Genomic DNA, 21,802 nt, shown 5'->3' with positions numbered 1-21,802 from the left:
TCTGGCAAATGCCAAAGGAGAATCAGTGGGAAATTTCAGTGTATCGGTCAGCAAGATTTGCAGCAAATCTTGGCGTAAGTTGCCGGTTACACTGCTGCAGGAAATTGGGCAATCTCAGCTACAACTCCCAGTGAGGGAGGAGACAGGGCAGCTTCAGCATTTACTGAAGACATGCGGCAGGATTCTACGATTGGCGACATCGAAATCACGTTCGGCGATTGGCCGGAGAATCAACGTTTCCGACTCTAGGAGTATGCCGTGCGCAGTATCGATGGCCTCAGGAGGTTGCCTGAGGCCCTCCCCCGATGCTCCGCCCCCGACCGGCCGCGTTCCCGACGGTGTGGGTCTCTCGTGCTATCATTTGTCGGGAACTCAGTGTGGTGGCTGCAAGTACTCATCATCCTCCTGGAACGTAGGGACTATGGGCAACCCGTGTGTTTCCATGGCGAAAGCCTTATCACAGAGGGTGCATGCTGCCATTAGTCAGACAGGGAGCAATGCTCATAGAAGCCGTGTGAAGATAATGGGATATCTTCACTCAATCTCCTTATCATCCTCGGTGAATCTAATGGCATCGAGAGCGTCCCAAGCTCGACATTGCCTCATGGCCGACATCCTCACCCTCGAGGACTTAATCAGTCTCATCGACATCCTCCTCGTGCTGCTCCTCTATCACCTCCTCAGGCAGTTCTTCCCTTATTGCAGCGTCAGGTTGACAAGCATGACACCCTCTGTTGCAGGCCTCCACCAGACCGGTCCAGGCACTGGAACCTCATCTTCAGCATCTCTGTGGTCTATTCCACCCAAGTGCGAATTGCAGCTTGAGCCTCATTGCATCTTTCCTCAGCTGCACTCGGAGTCCTCTGCACGGCCACCTCCTCAATGGATAGCCCTTGTCCTTGAGGACTCAATCCTGCAGCCTCTGTGAACTCTGAAACGTGGCAGGGACCTAAAAGTGGCTTAGAATGTAGGAATCGTGCACGCTCCCTGGGAATCGAGCACACATCTGGAGGATGCATTCAATGTGGTCATAGACCAGCTGAATATTGAGCGAGTGGGACTCCTTGCGGTTCACATTTTTCACTGCTTGATGCCCTGGAGCTCTGAGTGCCACATGAGTGCAGTCGATGGCACCCTGCACCTGTGGAAAACCAGAGATCTGTGCAAATCTCTTTGTTCTTGCTTCCTGGCTTGCTTGTCCCAGTTGAGATGCATAATGTTGTGTGCCCTCATGAAGATTCGGTCTGTCACCTCCTGGATGTACGTGTGTGTGGAGGTTCGCAAAATCCAACAGAGGTCACCTGTGGAGCCCTGGAAGAAGCCATTGGTGTACAAATTGAGCTCCGCAGTCACTTTCAGCACCACTAACAGTGGATGACCTCCAGGTCCCTGAGGCATCAAGGTGGCAGATGTGTTCAATCAATTCCCTGGACATGCGTGGTCTTCGGCGACACTGATTATCGGACACTGATTATGTTGGGCGCACCTTGGGTCTAGCGAGGCACCTCTGAGCGACTGCTCTCTGGGGTCCATCCACTGTGTCAGACCCTGCCACTCCCTCCTCGGTGGTTCTGCTCCTGTCTCTAGTGAAGCAGGCTCCTCCATTGACATCTTTGTCTCTTTTCCCGTGCTTATAAGCGACAAAAATGCCAGCGAGGCATCAGGCTCCATGTTCCTGATGGTCTCCTCACTGCAGTAAGAAAGAGAGAGACCTGATGGTTAGTGTTTGTCTGCTAAGGACCTCACTTTGTCCATTCATCGCCTGCTGCTGCCTCTCAAAGCCCATTCACTCATGTCCTGGTCACAACTTTAATGCCCTTAGTTCGCAACCTGGTTGGGATGACCCCCGCCCCACACCACATGATTGACTGAAGACAGCTTTGGCCACTGTACTGTACCCGGAGCTCTCATCTCGGGCATTATCCCAACCTTCACTGCAAGACCTTGCACTCAACTTGTCAACAGGTGCTTCAGCACAGAGCCAAGGATTAGGAGTGCTATCCTCGGGCAGTGTGCCATGGCCATCTTTCTCTGGGAATATAGTCATAGGATCATAGATGTTTACAGCAAGGAAACAGGCCCTTCGGCCCAGCTTGTCCATGCCGCCCAGTTTCTATCACTAAGCTAGTCCCACTTGCCCGTATTTGGCCCATATCCCTTTATACCCACCCTGCCCATGTAACTGTCTAACTTTTTTAAAGGAAAAAATTGTACCCGCCTCTACCACTGCCTCTGGCAGCTCATTCCAGATGCTTAGCACCCTCTGGGTGAAAACATTTCCCCTCTGGCCTCTTTTGTATCTCTCCCCTCTCACCTTAAACCTATGCCCTCTAGATCCCCTCTGGTGTGGCTGTACCATTGCCCACAGCCACACCAAAGCAGTGATAGAATTTGGAAGCCTGTGTGGCAAGTTTTAAATGCTGAGCAGCAATCATTGACACTCTCACCCATAAATGCTGCTTGAGTGGGCACAACTGTGTGACTCGCCTGACTCCAAGCATGGTAATTGAGCTCAAGCTGAATGGCCGAAAGCTGCAGTGGGCTACCGATCAGTGGCATGCTTTCCCATTAGCCTTGTCTACACCCTGCCTCCATACGCCCTCCCCCCCCCAGTGAATGTGTGGAACTTTCAGTCTGTGCTGGCTCCCCACCACACTTGAGTCCATGCTCTCGACTTCCCTTCCCTCTGCACTGCCCTCCCAAGAGGCCTGTAGGCCCGGCACCAGAAGGCAGCCTTGAATACACTGCTGTTCAGACTTGTCTGTGACTCGCAATGAGGGAGAGAAAGGAAGTCCGGGGGGGGGGACTTCCCACCCCTCACCCCCCACTGTCACTCCCCCCACCCCCATACACATACCCCCTCCCCATCCCTCCTCCCCAATGATGCTGAGTCACACCGTGAGCGCTGCCCCACCTTGAGGGCACTCCCCTCCGAGCTCCCCATGGAGTTTCGCCCGCCAGGTGCACGCCTTTTGAAACCATTCACACATCACGTCACTGTGGAAGCTTTATTTGACATGCAGGTATGATTCCAGCGTATGGACCCGATAGCGATATGCTAATGTATTATAATGAGATTCCCGACGTTGAACAGCGGGAAACGAGGCCCGCCACTGACAGGAGGAGCGACAATCGCGTCCTGCATTTAGACCGTCGGGTCCTTTCCACTTTGCGATACTTTCCACTCGTGCTGCCAAACCCGCCCACCATGAACATGAACGGAAAATCCTGGCCAAAAACCTCCTCTGACTTCCCTGACGTACCTTAGATTGATGGCCTCGTACTGTTCCCCACAGGAGGAAACACGCTCACTCTATCCACTCTTTCTGGAATTGATAGATTGGGACTGTGCCCAACGCGGCGAACAGCCAACCGAGTTTCCGAAGTAGACGAGGCTACTGACTCCAAATGCTCTCATATTCACTCTTCCGCTCTCACATCTTCCACTCTCTTGCAATCACAATTCATCATTCCTGCTCTCGCACCTTACCACCTCCCCCTTCCCTCTCCAACTCTACACGTGAGGCCTGATGCCACTCAATTACTGCAGGTCTCATGGGCAGAATGGATCCTCACAGCCTCTGACCGCCAGGCAACTCCACACATCCCAACTAACGACACCCGCTGCAGATAGACCGTCAGGATGTGAAGCAGGAGTACAATTAAGAGGCTTTGTGTGAAGCAGTGCTAATATATTTCACCCTCTTCGATTTCCAAGATTGATAATTGTGTGATTCACCTTGAATTACCAGAGGCAAAGGCTGAAAGGAAGGTGGGCTTTGAGGGTCACATTTTGTTCTCCTATCTCCAGGCTGCGTGGGAGAGCATCAATGGGAAATCCCATTGACAACTGGGGGGAGTAGAGAATCCCAGCCTGTGTTCCGGGTTGGTCAGTGTGAATAAGTGACCTCCTCTCCTTCTGTCAGCACTGTCTCTCGTCTCCCGGTCGGAAGGTTGTGTGTGCAAGCCCCAACCGAGAGGATGTTTGGCCCAGTTCCAAACTGCGCTGCCATCGTGCATTTAAACCAAAAGCCTTTTGCCTGTTCAGACTGGGCCTATCGAACCCAGGGCATGACTGGGAAAAGAACAGCAGACTCTCCCAGTGTTAAAGAGAGGCTGCACCCAATGAGCTGATGGTGCAGGGACTTGGGGGGGGGGGGGGGGGGGGGGGGGAGAACAGACTGAAGGTTTTAGGGAAAAAGGAAATTGGGTGGGTACTTGAGAAAAATAACCACGCAGGGCTATGGGATGGGGCCGACTGGACTGCTCTACAGAAAGCCAGTATGGATTCGATGGGCCAAATTGCCTCCTTCTGTGTCGTCACGACCCCATTGTGTCCACGTCCACTTGAGATAGTTGCTGGAAATCTTGTGGAACTGTGGCCCAGAGCTCAATCTGGGATTGGGATTTTCCAGCCTTTCCTGCTGACGGGAGCTTCCGGTCCCGTCGAGGAGGTCGACTCCACCTAACCCCCCCCCCTCCCTGCTGTGGGTTCCCCTGCAGCGGTAGGGGCAAGCGGTGTAAATGGCCATTGACTTTGGCGGGACTGGACAATCCCATTGTACCAATTGCAAAATCAATTCTGTTTTGAATGAAATGAAATGAAAATCGCTTATTGTCACAAGTAGGCTTCAAATGAAGTTACTGTAAAAAGCCCCTAGTTCAGCCCCTGGTTCAGGCAGTTTCTAAACAGTTCAAGTGTTGTTGAGTCTCCAATCCACATGTAATCCCGTCACCGACAGCAGGGTACAGAATCTGTAGCAAGGGAGACACCTGGTGGAGAGTGGGCACCACTTCACCTGCTGGTGACTGCACTCTGCGGCTCGAGGGAAATGGCCCAAAACACTTCAATGATTAAAGGGACTTCAAACTAACTTATAGCGAATGTCCGTCTGCACTGTGTGCAGGAACTCACGATTGACCGGGACCATCTTTCAATTGGTATATGATCCATACCGGGCAGCACGGTAGCATTGTGGATAGCACAATTGCTTCACAGCTCCAGGGTCCCAGGTTCGATTGCGGCTTGGGTCACTGTCTGTGCGGAGTCTGCACATCCTCCCCGTGTGTGCGTGGGTTTCCTCCGGGTGCTCCGGTTTCCTCCCACAGTCCAAAGATGTGCAGGTTAGGTGGATTGGCCATGATAAATTGCCCTAAGTGTCCAAAATTGCCCTTAGTGTTGGGTGGGGTTACTGGGTTATGGGGATAGGGTGGAGGTGTTGACCTTGGGTAGGGTGCTCTTTCCAAGAGCCGGTGCAGACTCGACGGGCCGAATGGCCTCCTTCTGCACTGTAAATTCTATGATAATCTATGATAACACAATATTATCTCACACAAACACCATTGCCGGTGTTTAATCGCAGATTCACATTAAATGCAGATTTTAATAAATGATTCCCCTACCCACAGTTCAATACTATAAGGCCTTCATTCTCACCACGATAGACGGACCCCTGCTGAGCCACTGGGTAATATAAATTAATAGATAATCGAGACTTCTCACGGCTTCGGCTGATGTGGTGCGTTTTAGTTTCCAACTGGTCTACTTGCATTAATTAATTAGCTAATACACTTTCCTATTTTAAAGTGAGATATTCTCCTTGATCCAATGCTCCGGATCCCACTGGTTTCCGGGAAGTGAAGCCTTGGCACCTTCTGATCACCTGATCCTGAAGCTTTGACACCCACTGATACCGTAGACCTTAGTCCCTACAGGTGTGTCCAGGCTTCGGTGCAGACTCCTGTGCCCGGTGCAGTGAAAAAATGAAAAGTGAAAATTAAATAAAAATCGCTTATTGTCACGAGTCGGCTTCAAATGAAGTTACTGTGAAAAGCCCCTAGTCGCCACATTCCGGAGCCTGTCTGGGGAGGCTGGTACGGGAATCGAACCGTGCTGCTGGCCTGCCTTGGTCTGCTTTAAAAGACAGCTATTTAGCCCTGTGCTAAACTAGCCCCAGTTCCCCCTTCAGTAGCTGCTTTAGTACTGACTCCAGTGTATGTCGACTGCAGTATGTGTACCAGTGCAGGCATCAGTGTGTGTTCCAGTGCAGACATCAGTGTGTGTTCCAGTGCAGGCATCAGTGTGTATTCCAGTGCAGACATCAGTGTGTGTTCCAGTGCAGACATCAGTGTGTGTTCCAGTGCAGACATCAGTGTGTGTTCCAGTGCAGACATCAGTGTGTGTTCCAGTGCAGACATCAGTGTGTGTTCCAGTGCAGGCATCAGTGTGTGTTCTAGTGCAGACATCAATGTGTGTTCCAGTGCAGACATCAGTGTGTGTTCCAGTGCAGACATCAGTGTGTGTTCCAGTGCAGACATCAATGTGTGTTCCAGTGCAGGCATCAGTGTGTGTTCTAGTGCAGACATCAATGTGTGTTACAGTGCAGACATCAATGTGTGTTCCAGTGCAGGCATCAGTGTGTGTTCCAGTGCAGACATCAATGTGTGTTCCAGTGCAGACATCAGTGTGTGTTCCAGTGCAGACATCAGTGTGTGTTCCAGTGCAGACATCAGTGTGTGTTCCAGTGCAGACATCAGTGTGTGTTTCAGTGCAGACATCTGTGTATGTTCCAGTGCAGACATCTGTGTGTGTTCCAGTGCAGACATCAGTGTGTGTTCCAGTGCAGACATGAATGTGTGTTCCAGTGCAGACATGAATGTGTGTTCCAGTGCAGACATCAGTGTGTGTTCCAGTGCAGACATCAGTGTGTGTTCCAGTGCAGACATCAGTGTGTGTTCCACTGCATATATCAGTGTGTGTTAGAGCGCAGACCTCAGTGTGTGTTCCAGTGCATATACCAGTGTGTGCTCCAGTGCAGACATCAGTGTGTGTTCCAATACAGACATCAGTGTGTGTTCCAGTGCAGACATCAGTGTGTGTTCCAGTGCAGACATCAATGTGCGTTCCAGTGCAGACATCAGTGTGTGTTCCAGTGCAGACATCAGTGTGTGTTCCAGTGCAGACATCAGTGTGTGTTCCAGTGCAGACATCAGTGTGCATTCCAGTGCAGACATCAATGTGCGTTCCAGTGCAGACAACAGTGTGTGTTCCAGTGCAGACATCAGTGTGCGTTCCAGTGCAGACATCAGTGTGTGTTCCAGTGCAGGCATCAGTGTGTGTTCCAGTGCAGACATCAATGTGTGTTTCAGTGCAGACATCATTGTGATTTCCAGTGCAGACATCAGTGTGTGTTCCAGTGCAGACATCAGTGTGTGTTCCAGTGCAGACATCAGTGTGTGTTCCAGTGCAGACATCAATGTGCGTTCCAGTGCAGACATCAGTGTGCGTTCCAGTGCAGACATCAGTGTGTGTTCCAGTGCAGACATCAGTGTGTGTTCCAGTGCAGACATCAGTGTGTGTTCCAGTGCAGACATCAGTGTGCATTCCAGTGCAGACATCAATGTGCGTTCCAGTGCAGACAACAGTGTGTGTTCCAGTGCAGACATCAGTGTGCGTTCCAGTGCAGACATCAGTGTGTGTTCCAGTGCAGACATCAGTGTGTGTTCCAGTGCAGGCATCAGTGTGTATTCCAGTGCAGACATCAGTGTGTGTTCCAGTGCAGGCATCAGTGTGTATTCCAGTGCAGACATCAGAGTGTGTTCCAGTGCAGACATCATTGTGTGTTCCAATACAGACATCAGTGTGCGTTCCAGTGCAGACATCAGTGTGTGTTCCAGTGCAGACATCAGTGTGTGTTAGAGCGCAGAGCTCAGTGTGTGTTCCAGTGCATATATCAGTGTGTGCTCCAGTGCAGACATCAGTGTGTGTTCCAATACAGACATCAGTGTGTGTTCCAGTGCAGACATCAGTGTGTGTTCCAGTGCAGACATCAGTGTGCGTTCCAGTGCAGACATCAGTGTGCGTTTCAGTGCAGACATCAGTGTGTGTTCCAGTGCAGACATTACTGTGCGTTCCAGTGCAGACATCAATGTGTGTTCCAATACAGACATCAGTGTGTGTTCCAGTGCAGACATCAGTGTGTGTTCCAGGGCAGACATCAGTGTGCGTTCCAGTGCAGACATCAGTGTGCGTTCCAGTGCAGTCATCAGTGTGTGTTCCAGTGCAGACATCAGTGTGCGTTCCAGTGCAGACATCAGTGTGCGTTCCAGTGCAGACATCAGTGTGTGTTCCAGTGCAGACATCACTGTGCGTTCCAGTGCAGACATCAATGTGTGTTCCAGTGCAGACATCGGTGTGTGTTCCAGGGCAGACATCAGTGTGCGTTCCAGTGCAGACATCAGTGTGCGTTCCAGTGCAGACATCAGTGTGTGTTCCAGTGCAGGCATCAGTGTGTATTCCAGTGCAGACATCAGTGTGTGTTCCAGTGCAGGCATCAGTGTGTATTCCAGTGCAGACATCAGAGTGTGTTCCAGTGCATATATCAGTGTGTGTTAGAGCGCAGACTTCAGTGTGTGTTCCAGTGCATATATCAGTGTGTGTTCCAATACAGACATCAGTGTGTGTTCCAGTGCAGACATCAGTGTGTGTTCCAGTGCAGACATCAGTGTGCGTTCCAGTGCAGACATCAGTGTGCGTTCCAGTGCAGACATCAGTGTGTGTTCCAGTGCAGACATCACTGTGCGTTCCAGTGCAGACATCAATGTGTGTTCCAGTGCAGACATCGGTGTGTGTTCCAGGGCAGACATCAGTGTGCGTTCCAGTGCAGACATCAGTGTGCGTTCCAGTGCAGACATCAGTGTGCGTTCCAGTGCAGACATCAGTGTGCGTTCCAGTGCAGACATCAGTGTGTGTTCCAGTGCAGACATCACTGTGCGTTCCAGTGCAGACATCAATGTGTGTTCCAGTGCAGACATCGGTGTGTGTTCCAGGGCAGACATCAGTGTGCGTTCCAGTGCAGACATCAGTGTGCGTTCCAGTGCAGACATCAGTGTGCGTTCCAGTGCAGACATCAGCGTGGGTTACAATGCAGGCATCAGTGTGTGTTTCGGTGCAGGCATCAGTGTGTGTTTCGGTGCAGACATTAGTGTGTGTTCGAATGCAGATATCAATGTGTGTTCCAGGGCAGACATCAGTGTGTGATCCAGTGCAAAACCTCTTGCACTTATCAGTTCTAATTGTTTCTCCTTTCTCTCACAGGTCTTGTTAAGCCTGAATGATGATGATTTGGAGTTGGGCCTGGGAGTAAACAGTTCGATGCACCGGCGCAAACTGCGGCTTGCAATTGAGGACTACCGGGAAGCTGAGAATGGGAAAGGGTGAGCAGCGAGCTTGATGTTACACAATGTAAACATCAGCGTTTCACAGGTAGCTGATAGCCTCCTGACATCAGATGCCACAGGGCCCTGGTAAGATCAGTGAAAACTGGTTGGATGTGGACGCGCAAAAATTAAATTCCTTCTCATCTTGAATTAAAGGCTCAGAATTTGTGGCGATGACAGTGAAACTGCCAGTGTTCAATGTCATTAAGCCTCTGTCACTGACAACAACCTCTGGAGTCCACACATGTGAATTAAACGTGGAAATCCAAAAGGGCCGGGGTCGAACCTGGGTCCTCTGCGCCGTAGGCAGCAGTGCTAACCACTGTACGAACGTGCCGCCCTTGCTTGCCCTTCCTATTGACATCAGTGTTGCTGGATCCCTGGAGATCTCCTTGACTTGGCATCAGAGTCAAACTGATGTCAGGAAAGAGGAAATCCACACCACAGAGATTGCTAAATTGTTTGTGGGTAGATTACTTCAAGATCAACAAAGTGTGCGGTCATGTTGCTGTTGACTGTAAAACACAGGCCAAAGTGAAATATCCCACAGCAGTGATACTGCGGCTGGTCTGGAGTCAGGTGTAGGGCAGACCTTCCATTAAGGACATTAGTGAACCAGCTGGCTCGACAATGGTTTGATGGTCATCGTTAAGACATTTTAACACCAGATTTTTAATGAATTCCAATTTCACCATGGCATGATTTGAACCCAGGTCCCCAGAGCATTAACTTGGGTCTCTGGTCTACCGAGTCTAGTAACAATACCACTACGCCAGTGCCTCCATTTGAGTCAGATGGCTTTTTATTACAATCAATGAGAGTTGTCATGGCCACCATTACTGAGACTAGCTTTTAATTCCAGATTTATTAGAGTCATAGAATCCTACAACACAGAAAAGGCCTTTGGCCTATCGCTCCATCCTCCAGCTCCCACACACAAGTTACCACTGTGGTCCTTAATGGGCCTACTCTTTCCCTTGTTATCCTTCTTCACCCAAAGGGTTGTGAATCTATGGAATTCCTTGCCCAGTGAAGCAGTTGAGGCTCCTTCATTAAATGTTTTTAAGATAAAGATAGATCGTTTTTTGAAGAATAAAGGGATCATGGGCCAGAAAGTGTAACTGAGTCCACAAAAGATCAGCCATGATCTCATTGAATGGCGGAGCAGGCTCGAGGGGCCAGATGGCCTACTCCTGCTCCTAGTTCTTATGTTCTTCTTATGTTCTTTGACCCTTACTGTACTTGTAAATCAACTTCTTTATTTTGCCTGCCAGTATCCTTTCTTGTCGCCTTTTTGCTCTCCGAATTTCCTTTCTAAGTTTCCTCATGTACATTATATATGCCTCGAGGGCTTCTGCTGTTTTGAGCCCTCGATATCTGTCATGAGCCTCCCTTTTTCTTTTTATCCAATGCTGTCTATCCCTCGATATCCTGGGTTCACTGGATTTGTTGGTCCCGCCCTTTTTTTTGATTGGAATATGTTGGCCCTGCACTCTCCCTATTTCCTTCTTGAATTTCCTAATTGAATTTATGGGAACTTTATCTGTAAAGATAAAGTTGCCATAGTCCCAGATGACCATAAGCTGCTTTGCCCTTTGAGGGGAAAAGCTGACTAGTGGTGGTTTAACCTGAGGGTCACCACACCTCAGGCGAGGGCCAAGGTTGAGAAGGCAATGCCTTCATGAATAACCTTAAACTAAGACCAACTACTGAAGGTCAAAAATATAAACTATGAAAAGCAGGTTTACATCAGACACTAGAAGGCTAAGAGATGTCACCTGACCTCTCTTCCACAGTGCTGAAGGAGGCCATTCAACCCATCAAGTCTGCACCGATCCTCCAAAAGAGCACTCAACCTATGCCCACACCCCCGCCCTATCCCAGTAACCCCGTGAACTGATCATGGCCAATTCTCTTAACCGGCACATCTTTGGATTGTGGGAAGAAACTCATGCAGACACGGGGAGAATGTACAAACTCTACACAGCCACCCAAGGTCAGAATTGAACCCGTGTCCCTGGCGCTGTGAGACAGCAATGCCCACCGCTGTGCCACCGTGCTGCCCATGGCTCGTTGCCTTGACAAAAATGTCATTGAGACCTACCAGCCTCTTTCCCTCTCCCCAAAAGCTTAAATTTGCTGTGCAAAACCGAACATTATGGCATCTCACTTCACTGCACGTGCAATGCATTGTGGGAGGGACTCAGACTATGCTGACCTTTGACCTCTATTCTCTATTGGAGGCAACCAACTGGAAGGGTGGTTATGCCTCACTGGACCTTTTTTGCCCTGAAGACACCCTAACCTTTTCACATGACAGAGTAAATGTCAAACTAACTGTATACCGGGCGGTGATTACAGCAAAGCTGACAGCATTTCTGTCTGAACCGGTTATTATCTCTGCAGGTTGTCCAAGGCCTCAGAGCTGGACCACCATTGGGTTGCCAAAGCATGGCTGAATGATGTGGGCCTCCTGCAGTACTCCCAGGCTTTCCACAACCACCTTGTCGACGGCCGAGTGCTGAACTCACTGACAAAGCGGGATCTGGAGAAGTACTTGAATGTGTCAAAGAAATTTCACCAGATCAGTCTCCTGCTGGCCATTGAGCTGTTCCGACAGTGGGAGTTCGACAGAGAGGTGAGGTGTGTGTGTGTTTGTGTGAGAATGAAAACATCTGCTGACTCCTTTCAGATACAAGACCCAGAGGTACAATGAGACCCTTTTTTCACAGTTATGATCTGGAATGTGTTGCCCGAAAGGGCGGTGGCAGCAGATTCATGAGTAACTTTCAAAAGGGAATCGGACAAATATGTGAAGTGGAAGATCCACAGAAGCATTGGAGTTCTCTTTTAAAGAACCAGCGGGGACACAATAAACGGAATGGTCCTCTGCACCGGTTTGTTCACTCTCTTTTCCATCAAACCTCGCATAGGAAGGCATTGAATCTTTACTGGGGCCTGTCACTGGGGCTCCGGGAACTCACCCAACTTGACCCATTGTGGCGCCATTACTGCTGCCGTGGCAGGAAGTGCTGCTCAGCCCCTGTCTCCCGCCCATGTGGGAGACCAGCGTCAGACACTCTACTCTCTCGGACACCAAAGTGCTTCGATTGAATCCACAAGGAGCACTGATTTATATTTACACACCTCGCAGCTGTGAGGAACCCTTCAGCTGCTCCCTCACATCCCACAATGCCAGCCAAGGCCAGCTTAGGTAAATCCCTGATCACCAGTGTGTGCCTTCTGTGCAAATCCTGTCAGTATGTCATTGTTTGGCAAACAGTGTACACTTTCGGACAAGTGGCACGAGGGAGCCATATTTGGGCGGGAAAGTGGAGCTGAGTCCACAAAAGATCAGCCATGATCTCATTGAATGGCGGAGCAGGCCCGAAGGGCCAGATGGCCTACTCCTGCTCCTAGTTCTTATGTTCTTATGTTGCTCCACTGTGAGGTCCAGCAGGAGGGTCACTCTGATTATAATAGGTAGGCTGGCCTGGGGATTTGTTGAGTTTTAATTATTAGAATTTAACTTGAGGAAGAAGCTGCAGCTTTTTAGCCTTTGCTTGATCTGAGTTTTATTTATTAATAATAATCATAGCTTATTGTCACAAGTAGGCTTCAATTAAGTTACTGTGAAAAGCCCCTAGTCGCCACATTCCGGCGCCTGTTCAGGGAGGCCAGTACGGGAATTGAACCCGCGCTGCTGGCCTTGTTCTGCTTACCAAGCCAGCTATTTAGCCCACTGTGCTAAACCAGCCCCTATTTGTCTGAGATGCAGGAAATCTGAGGATAACTCAGCTCAGCAGAGAGCTGGTATTTGTTCTTGTAATAATGGGATGTATGATGGTAGCTCCCAGAGCAAGAAAGATATAGATTTCAGGTAAGGGGTCAGAGATTTAGAGGGAATGTGAGGAAAAAACATTTTCACCCAGAGGGTGGTGGGATTCTGGAACTCACTGCCTGAAAGGGGGGTAGAGGCGGGAATCCTTACAACATTTAAGAAGCATTTAGATGAGCACTTGAAATGCCAATAGTGTACGAGGCTATGGACCAAGTACTGGAAAACTGCACTCCCTTCCCTATCTGAATGTGCTGGAGCCTTTGTGTCTTTCTGACATGTTCTTGTTTAATTTAAGAGAGGCAGCAGATTCCTCTCCCGATACACAAGAGATAGATGATGGAGAGATGAGGAGAATGGTTATACTGCTCGGAGGAGAAATGAGGGTGAGGGGAAGCGCGGAGGACAGAGATTATTATTTTTTAAACTTTTTTTTAAAAATGTAGAGTACCCAATTCATTTTTTCCAGTTAAGGGGCAATTTAGCGTGTTCAATCCACCTACCTTGCACATATATTTTTTTTGGTTGTGGGGGCGAAACCCACGCAAACACGGGGAGAATGTGCAAACTCCACACGGACAGTGACCCAGAGCCGGGATTGAACCTGGGACCTCAGTGCCGTGAGGCAGCAGTGCTAACCACTGCGCCACCATGCTGACCACGGAGGACAGAGATAAAGAAACTAATCTGAGCAGTGAAAGACAGAGGAGAGCAAATTAATTAGCATCTGTGAACAACATTTAATGAAAATGATATAAAACAGAGAGTGCTTGTTTTGAACAAGGGAATATTTAAGGAAATCCTGGAAAGATAAAGCGATGCAATTCTACCTTAGACTAAACTAGCCCAAGCTATAGGAATTTGCACCTGCGCTCTGAATATTATAATAGTTTCCTGAGATTTGATGAGGAGAAATAGTTAAATTGTAGAATCATAGAATCCCCACAGTGCAAGAGGAGGCCATTTGGCCCATCGAGTCTGCACCGACGCTCCAAAAGAGCACCCTACCTAAGCCCACTCCCCCACCTAACCTTTTGAACACTCAGGGGCAATTTATCGTGGCCAATCCACCTAACCTGCACATCTGGACTATGGGAGGAAACCGGAGCACCCGGAGGAAACCCACACAGACACGGGGAGAACGTGCAGACTCTGCACAGTCACCCAAGGCTGGAATCGAACTCAAGGTCTCTGGCGCTGTGAGGCAGCAGTCCTAACCACTGTGCCACCCTTGTTTCACAAGGCAAATAATTTCTCAATGTACTGCTCTTGTCATGGATGGCCTGCTGCTGTTTCTGTGTTCTTTTTTGATATTTAAACTGAAGACTGGGTGTGGAAGAGGTAATACGGTTCGAGCGCAGGCTCCATTTCCTCACTGGCTTTTATTTATCCATGCTAGCTGTTGAACTGCCCACATTTCACCCAATGCCAAATTCAAACATGCCCCTGTATCCAACCCACAGCAAAATGAGACCAGGACAGGACATGCAGGAAACATGGAAGTGAAAAGTCAAGTTGACATTCTGATTTTTATCACCATTGTCGCTACCTGAAACGTTAACCCTGCCTGAGGACGTTGGGCCTGCGTTTCGTGCTCTCTGTCTCCAATGACAACGATTGGAACATAGGAGCTGGAACAGGCCACTTGACCTGGTTCCACCATTCAATTAGATCATGATTGGCTTCATTACTGTATTTGTCCATCCGGTTCCATACCTCCTGGTATCCCCCCCGCCGTTCTGGATTAACCCAGCAGAGGAAATAGATTCTCCCTATAGACCCACACCTCAATTAGTGCTGATGGGTGGGGAAATGGGCCTGTAATGGTTACTCAGTGCCTGAAGGTGTCCCACGTCTGCACTCATCCCATTGGTTATCCACCGGACAGTTCCTGACTGTTAGTCACACAGTTCTTTCTCTGTCTGCAATATTGACCACGCCTAAAAAGTGAAACTGTTTGAGGATAATTATTTTAAAAAGCGCACACATAATGTCCCTATGGTTTTTCTCCTGTGTTGACCTCAGCCATTTCCAGAAGGTTAACCATTAATTCCTGGAGGCTGCAGGATAACCCTGGAGAGTTGGGCGACCCTGCCCAGTGGGCTAGGCCCCAGCTTCTCTCGACTTCTTTGCACATTTTGCCTGGTTTTGTCCTCTGTCAAATAAATAAATCTTTGGTATTTATCGAGTGTCTCTTGTTTACAGATTTTACACGAAAGAAGAACCTGGTGTGAAAATCACAATGTTGATCCGTTGGTTTGGACAAACCAGAGAGTCATTAAGTGGGTGAGGGAGATTGATCTGAAGGTAGGCGATCCCAGTCCGCTCCACCATACAGGATACCGGTCTGGATATGGCTGATGTTAGGGGCGATCATTTAATCTGTCTGCACCAACATTTTCTTTCTGCTATTTTGTGTTGACACCTCCCCGAGGATAAGGACGGGGGAATGTCAGGGAATAGTCGTAGGGCGGTTCTCACCTCATTACCGACCTGTTGGCTCTCAAGGGTGAGCACGGGTGGCATTAAAATGGAACAGCAGCTCACCCCAGGGCTTCTTTGGCGCCCCCTCCAATTTTCAGGTAGACTTGGAGTTCTGCGGGTCAGAAACCACCACAACCACACAGTGCAAGTCGGGGGGAGTCAGATGACATCACTTAGGCCCCAACACTATTTCAGACTCTGCCCATCCAGGCCATAACTCCCACCGTCAGCCCTGGGCAGTGCCACTGAGATAATACCGGCTCCTGAGTATGAGCATTAGCACAGGACATGGACATGTGAGGCTGCGTCAGAAACATGTGCAGCAGATAGCATGGAGGTCACAAAAATTGTTTTTCTGTCTCCCCCATCCTAACTCTGCGTGGACATATCCCTGGAGGTTTTATCACATGACCTACTGCCTCAAACTGCCCCACCCCCACGCTCCTCCCATTGGTTCCCAACAGTCCATCACCATGGTACCGCCCCTCACCAACTGGGAAGCAAATATTTTTTTTTTTAAAAAATTTAGAGTACCCAATTATTTATTTTTCCAATTAAGGGGCAATTTAGCATATCCAATCCAGCTAACCTGCACATCTTTGGGTTGTGGGGGTGAAACCCATGGAGACACGGGGAGAATGTCCAAACTCCACACGGACAGTGGCCCTAGGCCGGAATTCGAACCTGAGTCCTCAGCGCCGTAGTCCCAATGCTGACCACTGCACCCCATGTGGCCCTTGGGGAGCAAATATTAACCAATTGGACAGTTCCTGACTGTTGGTCAAACCATTGTTTCCCTGTCTCTAATGTTGTACATGATTAAAAAGTGAACACTTTTAAATAAAAGCATTTTTTAAAAAGCACACCCATAATGCCCCTGGGGTTGGCCCCAGGCATTTCCATAAGATAAATCTATAATCCCTGAGGGCGGCATGTGGCACAATGGTTAGCACTGGAACTGCGGCGCTGAGGACCCGGGTTCGAATCCCGGCCCTGGGTCACTGTCCGTGTGGAGTTTGCACGTTCTCCTCATGTCTGCGAGGGTTCCACCCCCACAACCCAAAGATGTGCAGGTTAGGTGGTTTGGCCATGCTAAATTGCCCCTTAATTGGAAAAAAATAAAAATAATTGGGTACTCTATAAATTTATTTTTAAAAAGAAAGAAAAAAAATCTATAATTCCTGGAGGCTCCAGGGTAGCCTGGGAGAGTTGCTGACCCGGCCCAATAGGCCTGGGCCCACCTTCACTCGATGTTTGCAAATGTTGACTATTTTTAGCCTCAGGCAAATAAAGAAATATTTTATATTTTTCAAGCTACCCACCTGCAAAATACTTCACAACCATATGTCACTTCAGGAAGTCATGGTGGCAACGACAACAACAACTTATGTCGATATAGCGCCTTTAAGATAGTAAAATGCCTCAAAGTTCTTCTCAGTAGAGTCAGAAAATAAAGTGTGAGCACTGAGCCATAAAAAGAGATATTGGGTCAGATGATCAAAAGCTTGATCAATCGGCCGGGGGTGGGGGCAGGGGTGGGGGGGCTGCCATTCCGTAGAGCAGGGGCTCATTTTAGGTATCTGGGGGTGCAGGTTGCCCGGGAGTGGGGGTACAACATCACTAGTATGGTGGGGAGAGTGAAAGCCGATCTGGCAAGGTGGGACGGCCTTCCTCTGTCACTGGCGGGTCGGGTACAGGCGGTTAAAATGAATGTGTTGCCGCGATTCCTGTTTATTTTTCAATGCCTACCGATTTTCCTGCTAAAGTCTTTTTTCAGGGAGATTGAGGGAAGGATTACCTCATTCATATGGGGAGGGAAGGTGGCCAGAGTGAGAAAGGTGCTGCTACAGAGGGGAAGGCAGGCAGGGGGTTTGGGTCTCCCGAACTTGTTGTACTACTGGGTGGCGAACGTGGAGAAAGTGCGGAGCTGGGTCCGAGGGGTGGATTCTCAGTAGGTCAGAATGGAGGAGAGTTTGTGCAGGGGGTCGGGGCTGAAGGCACTTGCAACAGCGCCGCTCCCGATAGCTCCGGGGAAATATTCAGGGTGTCCGGTAATAATAGCTTCATTGAAAATCTGGAGGCAGTTTCGCCAACACTTCGGGTTGGGGGCAGGGTCAAGGGAAATGCCGATTCGGGGGAACCACAGATTTGAGCCAGGGAGGTGGGATGGAAGTTTTCGGAAATGGGAAGAGAAGGGGATTAAGACGCTAAAAGATTTGTTTCTTCGGGGTCGGTTTGCAGGATTGAGGGAGCTGGAAGCAGGGAGAAGTGTTTAGGTACATGCAGGTTCGGGATTTTGCCATGAAGGAGATACAGAGCTTCCCAGAGGAACCGGCCTCCACATTGCTGGAGGAGGTGTTGACGACAAGGGGACTGGAGAAGGGGGCAGTGTCAGCGGTGTACGGAGCTATTCTGGAAGAGGATTAAGGCACCACTGGAAGGGATCAAAGCAAAGTGGGAGGAAGAGCTGGGAGAGGTTATAGAGGAGAGGGTCTGGTGTGAGGTGCTCCGGAGAGTGAATGCCTCCACCTCATGTGCGAGGTTGGGGCTGATACAGCTGAAGGTGGTATATAGAGCGCACCTCACGATGGCGAGGATGAGCCGATTTTTTGAAGGAGTAGAGGATGTGTGTGAGCGTTGCGGGGGGGGGGGCCCGCGAATCACGTTCATATGTTTTGGTCCTGTCCAAAGCTAGGGGAGTACTGGAAGGAGGTGTTTAGGGTAATTTCCAAGGTTGTGCGTGTGAAACTGGACCCGGGTCCCCAGGAGGCCATATTCGGGGTGTCGGACCAGCCAGGGTTGGAAACGGGAGCGGAGGCAGATGTCATAGCCTTCACCTCGTTGATCGCCCAAAGGCGGATCCTGCTGGGATGGAGAGCAGCCTCTCCACCCAGTGCCCTGGCGTGGCGGGGGGACCTGTTGACCCTTGAGAAGGTTAAGTTCGAACTGAGGGGAAGCTCGGAGGGGTTCTACAAGTCATGGGCACTTTTATTATGCACTTTCAAGAACTGGATAACATCGAACATTAGTTTGGGGGGGGGGGGGCTGGTGGGGTGGGGGGGGGGCTGGTGGGGGGGGGGGGGCTGTGTAGATTAAGGGTGACTATGGGTAATCCCTGATTCCTTTGTGTCATTTGTTTATGTAAACATGTGGGCTGAGGTTTGGGGGTTGGTGGGCGGATGGGATCGTTGTTATTATGGGGATTGACATATCTTGCTGATTAATGTTTATTGTTGATGGGTGTAAATGTGGGAGAAAATGTGAAAAAGGAGGAGAATTAAAAATAAATTTTTTTTAAAAAAAGCTTGATCAAAGAGACAGGTTTTGAGGAGTGGGTTAAAAGAGGGAAGCAAGGTCGCGAGGCCAAGGATCATAGGGAGGGAATTCCAGAGGTAAGGGCCGTGGCAACTAAAGCTGCCAATCCTGTTTTTATACCAAACAAGTGAACAAAACTAACAAAAGAATGGGCAAATAAAAAGGTTGCCCTCTTAAAGGGAGGATATTAACAAAAGCATACCTCAAAGGAAACTTAAAACATCAAACCAAAATGTGAACCAAATAAAAACGCCCCAGACCCTGCGGTGCCCATAGGACATAGAAGGCACTGCAAGAATGGTGGAGTGGTTAAAATCAGTGGCTAATTGATGCAGAGAAAGATTCCGCAAGCAATAAAAAAGACATGAATGAACATAGTTGCTGCTGAAGTTGCACCAGGATCTTCCCTCATCTCACCCGCCCCCATTTCCATTTCCATCGGCATCAACTGACTGCGAGAGCAGGAAAGCCTGAGGCCTACATGTCAGTTCCTGGCACCCTGATGACAGTAAATTCTCAGATGGGCTGCTGGCTAGGGGTGGGGGTTGGGGGGTGGGCATCCAGTCCTGAGGAGAGGCAGTCTGGCAGACTGGAGCCAAAGGGTTTAGCCTTCGAAGATAGCTCGCCTATTCCCAGCCACACATCCCCTCAGGATGTGCAGGGGCATAGACAATACTTTCCAAAATATATTGCAAGCATGGAATAAACGTCAAAAAGACAACAGAAATAAATCATTCACCCTTGTCTGTGGTGAACCACTGAAGCTGTTCAACTGGAAAATCTGAAGACAATTTACTTTTCTGAGTGAAATGGCACAATAGGCCAGTCACCACTTCCCTCCGTATCTTTAATAATCCGTATCTCTGGCCCTCTTCCTTTCCTTCTGTCCTATGCTTCTTAAAACCCTTCTGACCAAGCTTCTGGTCATCTATCTCCTTATGTAACTCGGTGTGAAAGTCTGTTTGCTGACACTCCTGTGAAGTGCCTTGGGATAATAGAGGTGCTATATAAATTCAAATGGGTGTTGCTAATGCCTCAGGTTGTGATCCTTCTTGAGAACTTCTTCTTCTAACATGCCGAGGACACTACCCTAGCTTTTCCCTGGAGCTGAGTGGCCCAACTCGCATTTCTTCGTTTCTAAATGCAGCATTTCATTTTTCACAAATAGATTTTGGATGGCCTTGGTTGAGGGAGCAACGTTGGCCAAGGGCACGAGGAGAATCCCTGCTCTCCTCCAAAGAGTGACGGGGGATCTCCGACATCGGCTGCAGGCAGAGCCTCATAATGACTGTTGTCTCGCTGGAAGGATGACATTTCTGACAGTGCAGTGCTCCTTAATGAGTCTTGCTAATGTGCTTCCTCTGTGGTGTGAACTCAGACAGGCCGAACAAAGCTGTCAGAAATGCCTCATTCTAATGTATCCTGGCTCCATGACTGGAGCTGCCCTTCCACAGCCTGAGGGGATGTGTGGCTGGGAATAGGCAAGCTATCTTCGAAGGCTAAATCCTTTCCTCCATCTGCCTCACCTCAGGACTGGATCCCCCCCACACACACACAACCTCCACCTCCCCCAGCAGCCCATCTGAGAATTTACTGTCATCAGGGTGACTGGAACTGACATGTAGGCCTCAGGCTTTCCTGCTCTCGCAGTCAGTTGATGCCGATGGAAATAGAAAGGGGGGCGGGTGGAAATTGGACTGACGACTCGCTATTACCCAGTTTACACTATCGAGCCAAGTCACCATTAGTCCTACAGTTTCCTTTATTTGTGGGGAGAGGGTGTGTGGTTTGGGGATGGGGAGTGCGCAACTTTGGACCTGTCTCAGCTGAGAGCCATTCAGTACCAGGCAATTTACCACAAGCTCACCCGGCTGGTAACAACATGTGTGGCTCTGGGTACACTCCCAGTCACCCGTGTCCTCTATGGTGCTGCTCCAAGACACTGCCTGGCAGGAATGTCAGCAAGCAACTCAATGACTCTCCATCCAGGTAACCATTTGATAAAATAACCTTCCGAAAAGTAGTCTTTAGAATGTAGAATGGGCATGATCTGGCCTCCCCTTGCCTTTAACTGTCCTCTATTGCTGCCCGTGGCTCGGGATAGTTTTCACAGTGCTCACTCATCAGTGCTCAGCCTTGTTTCTGCCCTAATCAGGAATATGCAGACAACCTTCTGAACAGCGGGATCCATGGTGCGGTGCTCGTCCTTGAACCGACCTTTAACTCGGAAGCCATGGCAACGGCCCTAGGAATTCCCAGCAACAAGCACATTATCAGGCGGCATCTCTTTGAAGAACTAAACCTAATCGTCAATCCCGCCAGGTAGGATTTGGTACTGTCGAGCTGATAACCGGGGCATCCATTGGGGAGCGCAGGTAAAGCAGCAGGTGTCAGTCAAATGTTTCATTGAGTATTTAACTTTGATGTGGTCATGCAGCCTGGCAGTCGGTCCTACCAAACTACTTGCTGGTAAAGTAAATGGAGAGATGCACCACACTATCAACCCTCCACTTTACAATTATATTTCAGAGTCTGTTCATTTGTTCTTTCCTTGTTTAAAATGTTTTAAGTCTTAATGCGTTCCTCTTTACTAACTTGATTATTTTCCATTTCCTTTACCAATATTATTAAAAAAAGGAAAGGCATGCATTTACATAGCGTCGTTCACAATATTGGACCTCTCACACCGTTTTACAGCCAGTGAAATGTTTTTGAAGCATAGCCACTGTTGTAATGTAGGAAATGCAGCAGCCAATTTTCGCACAGCAGGCTCCCGCAGCAGTGACCTAGATTTTTGGTTTCTTTGTCGCGTTGACTGAGGGGGAAAGATTGTCCAGGACACCAGGGGTGTCACCCCTGCTCTTCCTCAAAACAGTGTCATGGGGTCTTTTAGAGATGAGATCGCGGTGTAATGCCTCCTTCTTCAGTACTTCACTGGAGGGGGTT

General features: G+C 49.3%; 1 protein-coding gene across 6 annotated transcripts in view; it reads left to right on the top strand.

Annotated features, from left to right (window-relative positions):
• kazna (kazrin, periplakin interacting protein a) overlaps nucleotides 1-21,802 on the top strand; it is a 798,970-nt gene that overhangs the window by 728,657 nt on the left and 48,511 nt on the right. For all 6 annotated transcript variants that reach the window (XM_072478390.1, XM_072478389.1, XM_072478391.1 and 3 more), the window contains 4 exons: nucleotides 9,098-9,216; nucleotides 11,626-11,857; nucleotides 15,263-15,364; nucleotides 21,012-21,178. In XM_072478390.1, the coding sequence (XP_072334491.1) occupies nucleotides 9,098-9,216; nucleotides 11,626-11,857; nucleotides 15,263-15,364; nucleotides 21,012-21,178 (620 nt within the window). The remainder of the gene's footprint in view (nucleotides 1-9,097; nucleotides 9,217-11,625; nucleotides 11,858-15,262; nucleotides 15,365-21,011; nucleotides 21,179-21,802) is intronic.

Source organism: Scyliorhinus torazame, chromosome 16, assembly GCF_047496885.1.
Source record: "Scyliorhinus torazame isolate Kashiwa2021f chromosome 16, sScyTor2.1, whole genome shotgun sequence".
Lineage (NCBI taxonomy): Eukaryota > Metazoa > Chordata > Chondrichthyes > Carcharhiniformes > Scyliorhinidae > Scyliorhinus > Scyliorhinus torazame.
Note: the sequence above shows the minus strand (reverse complement) of the source record. Positions and strands in the feature narration are given on the sequence as shown.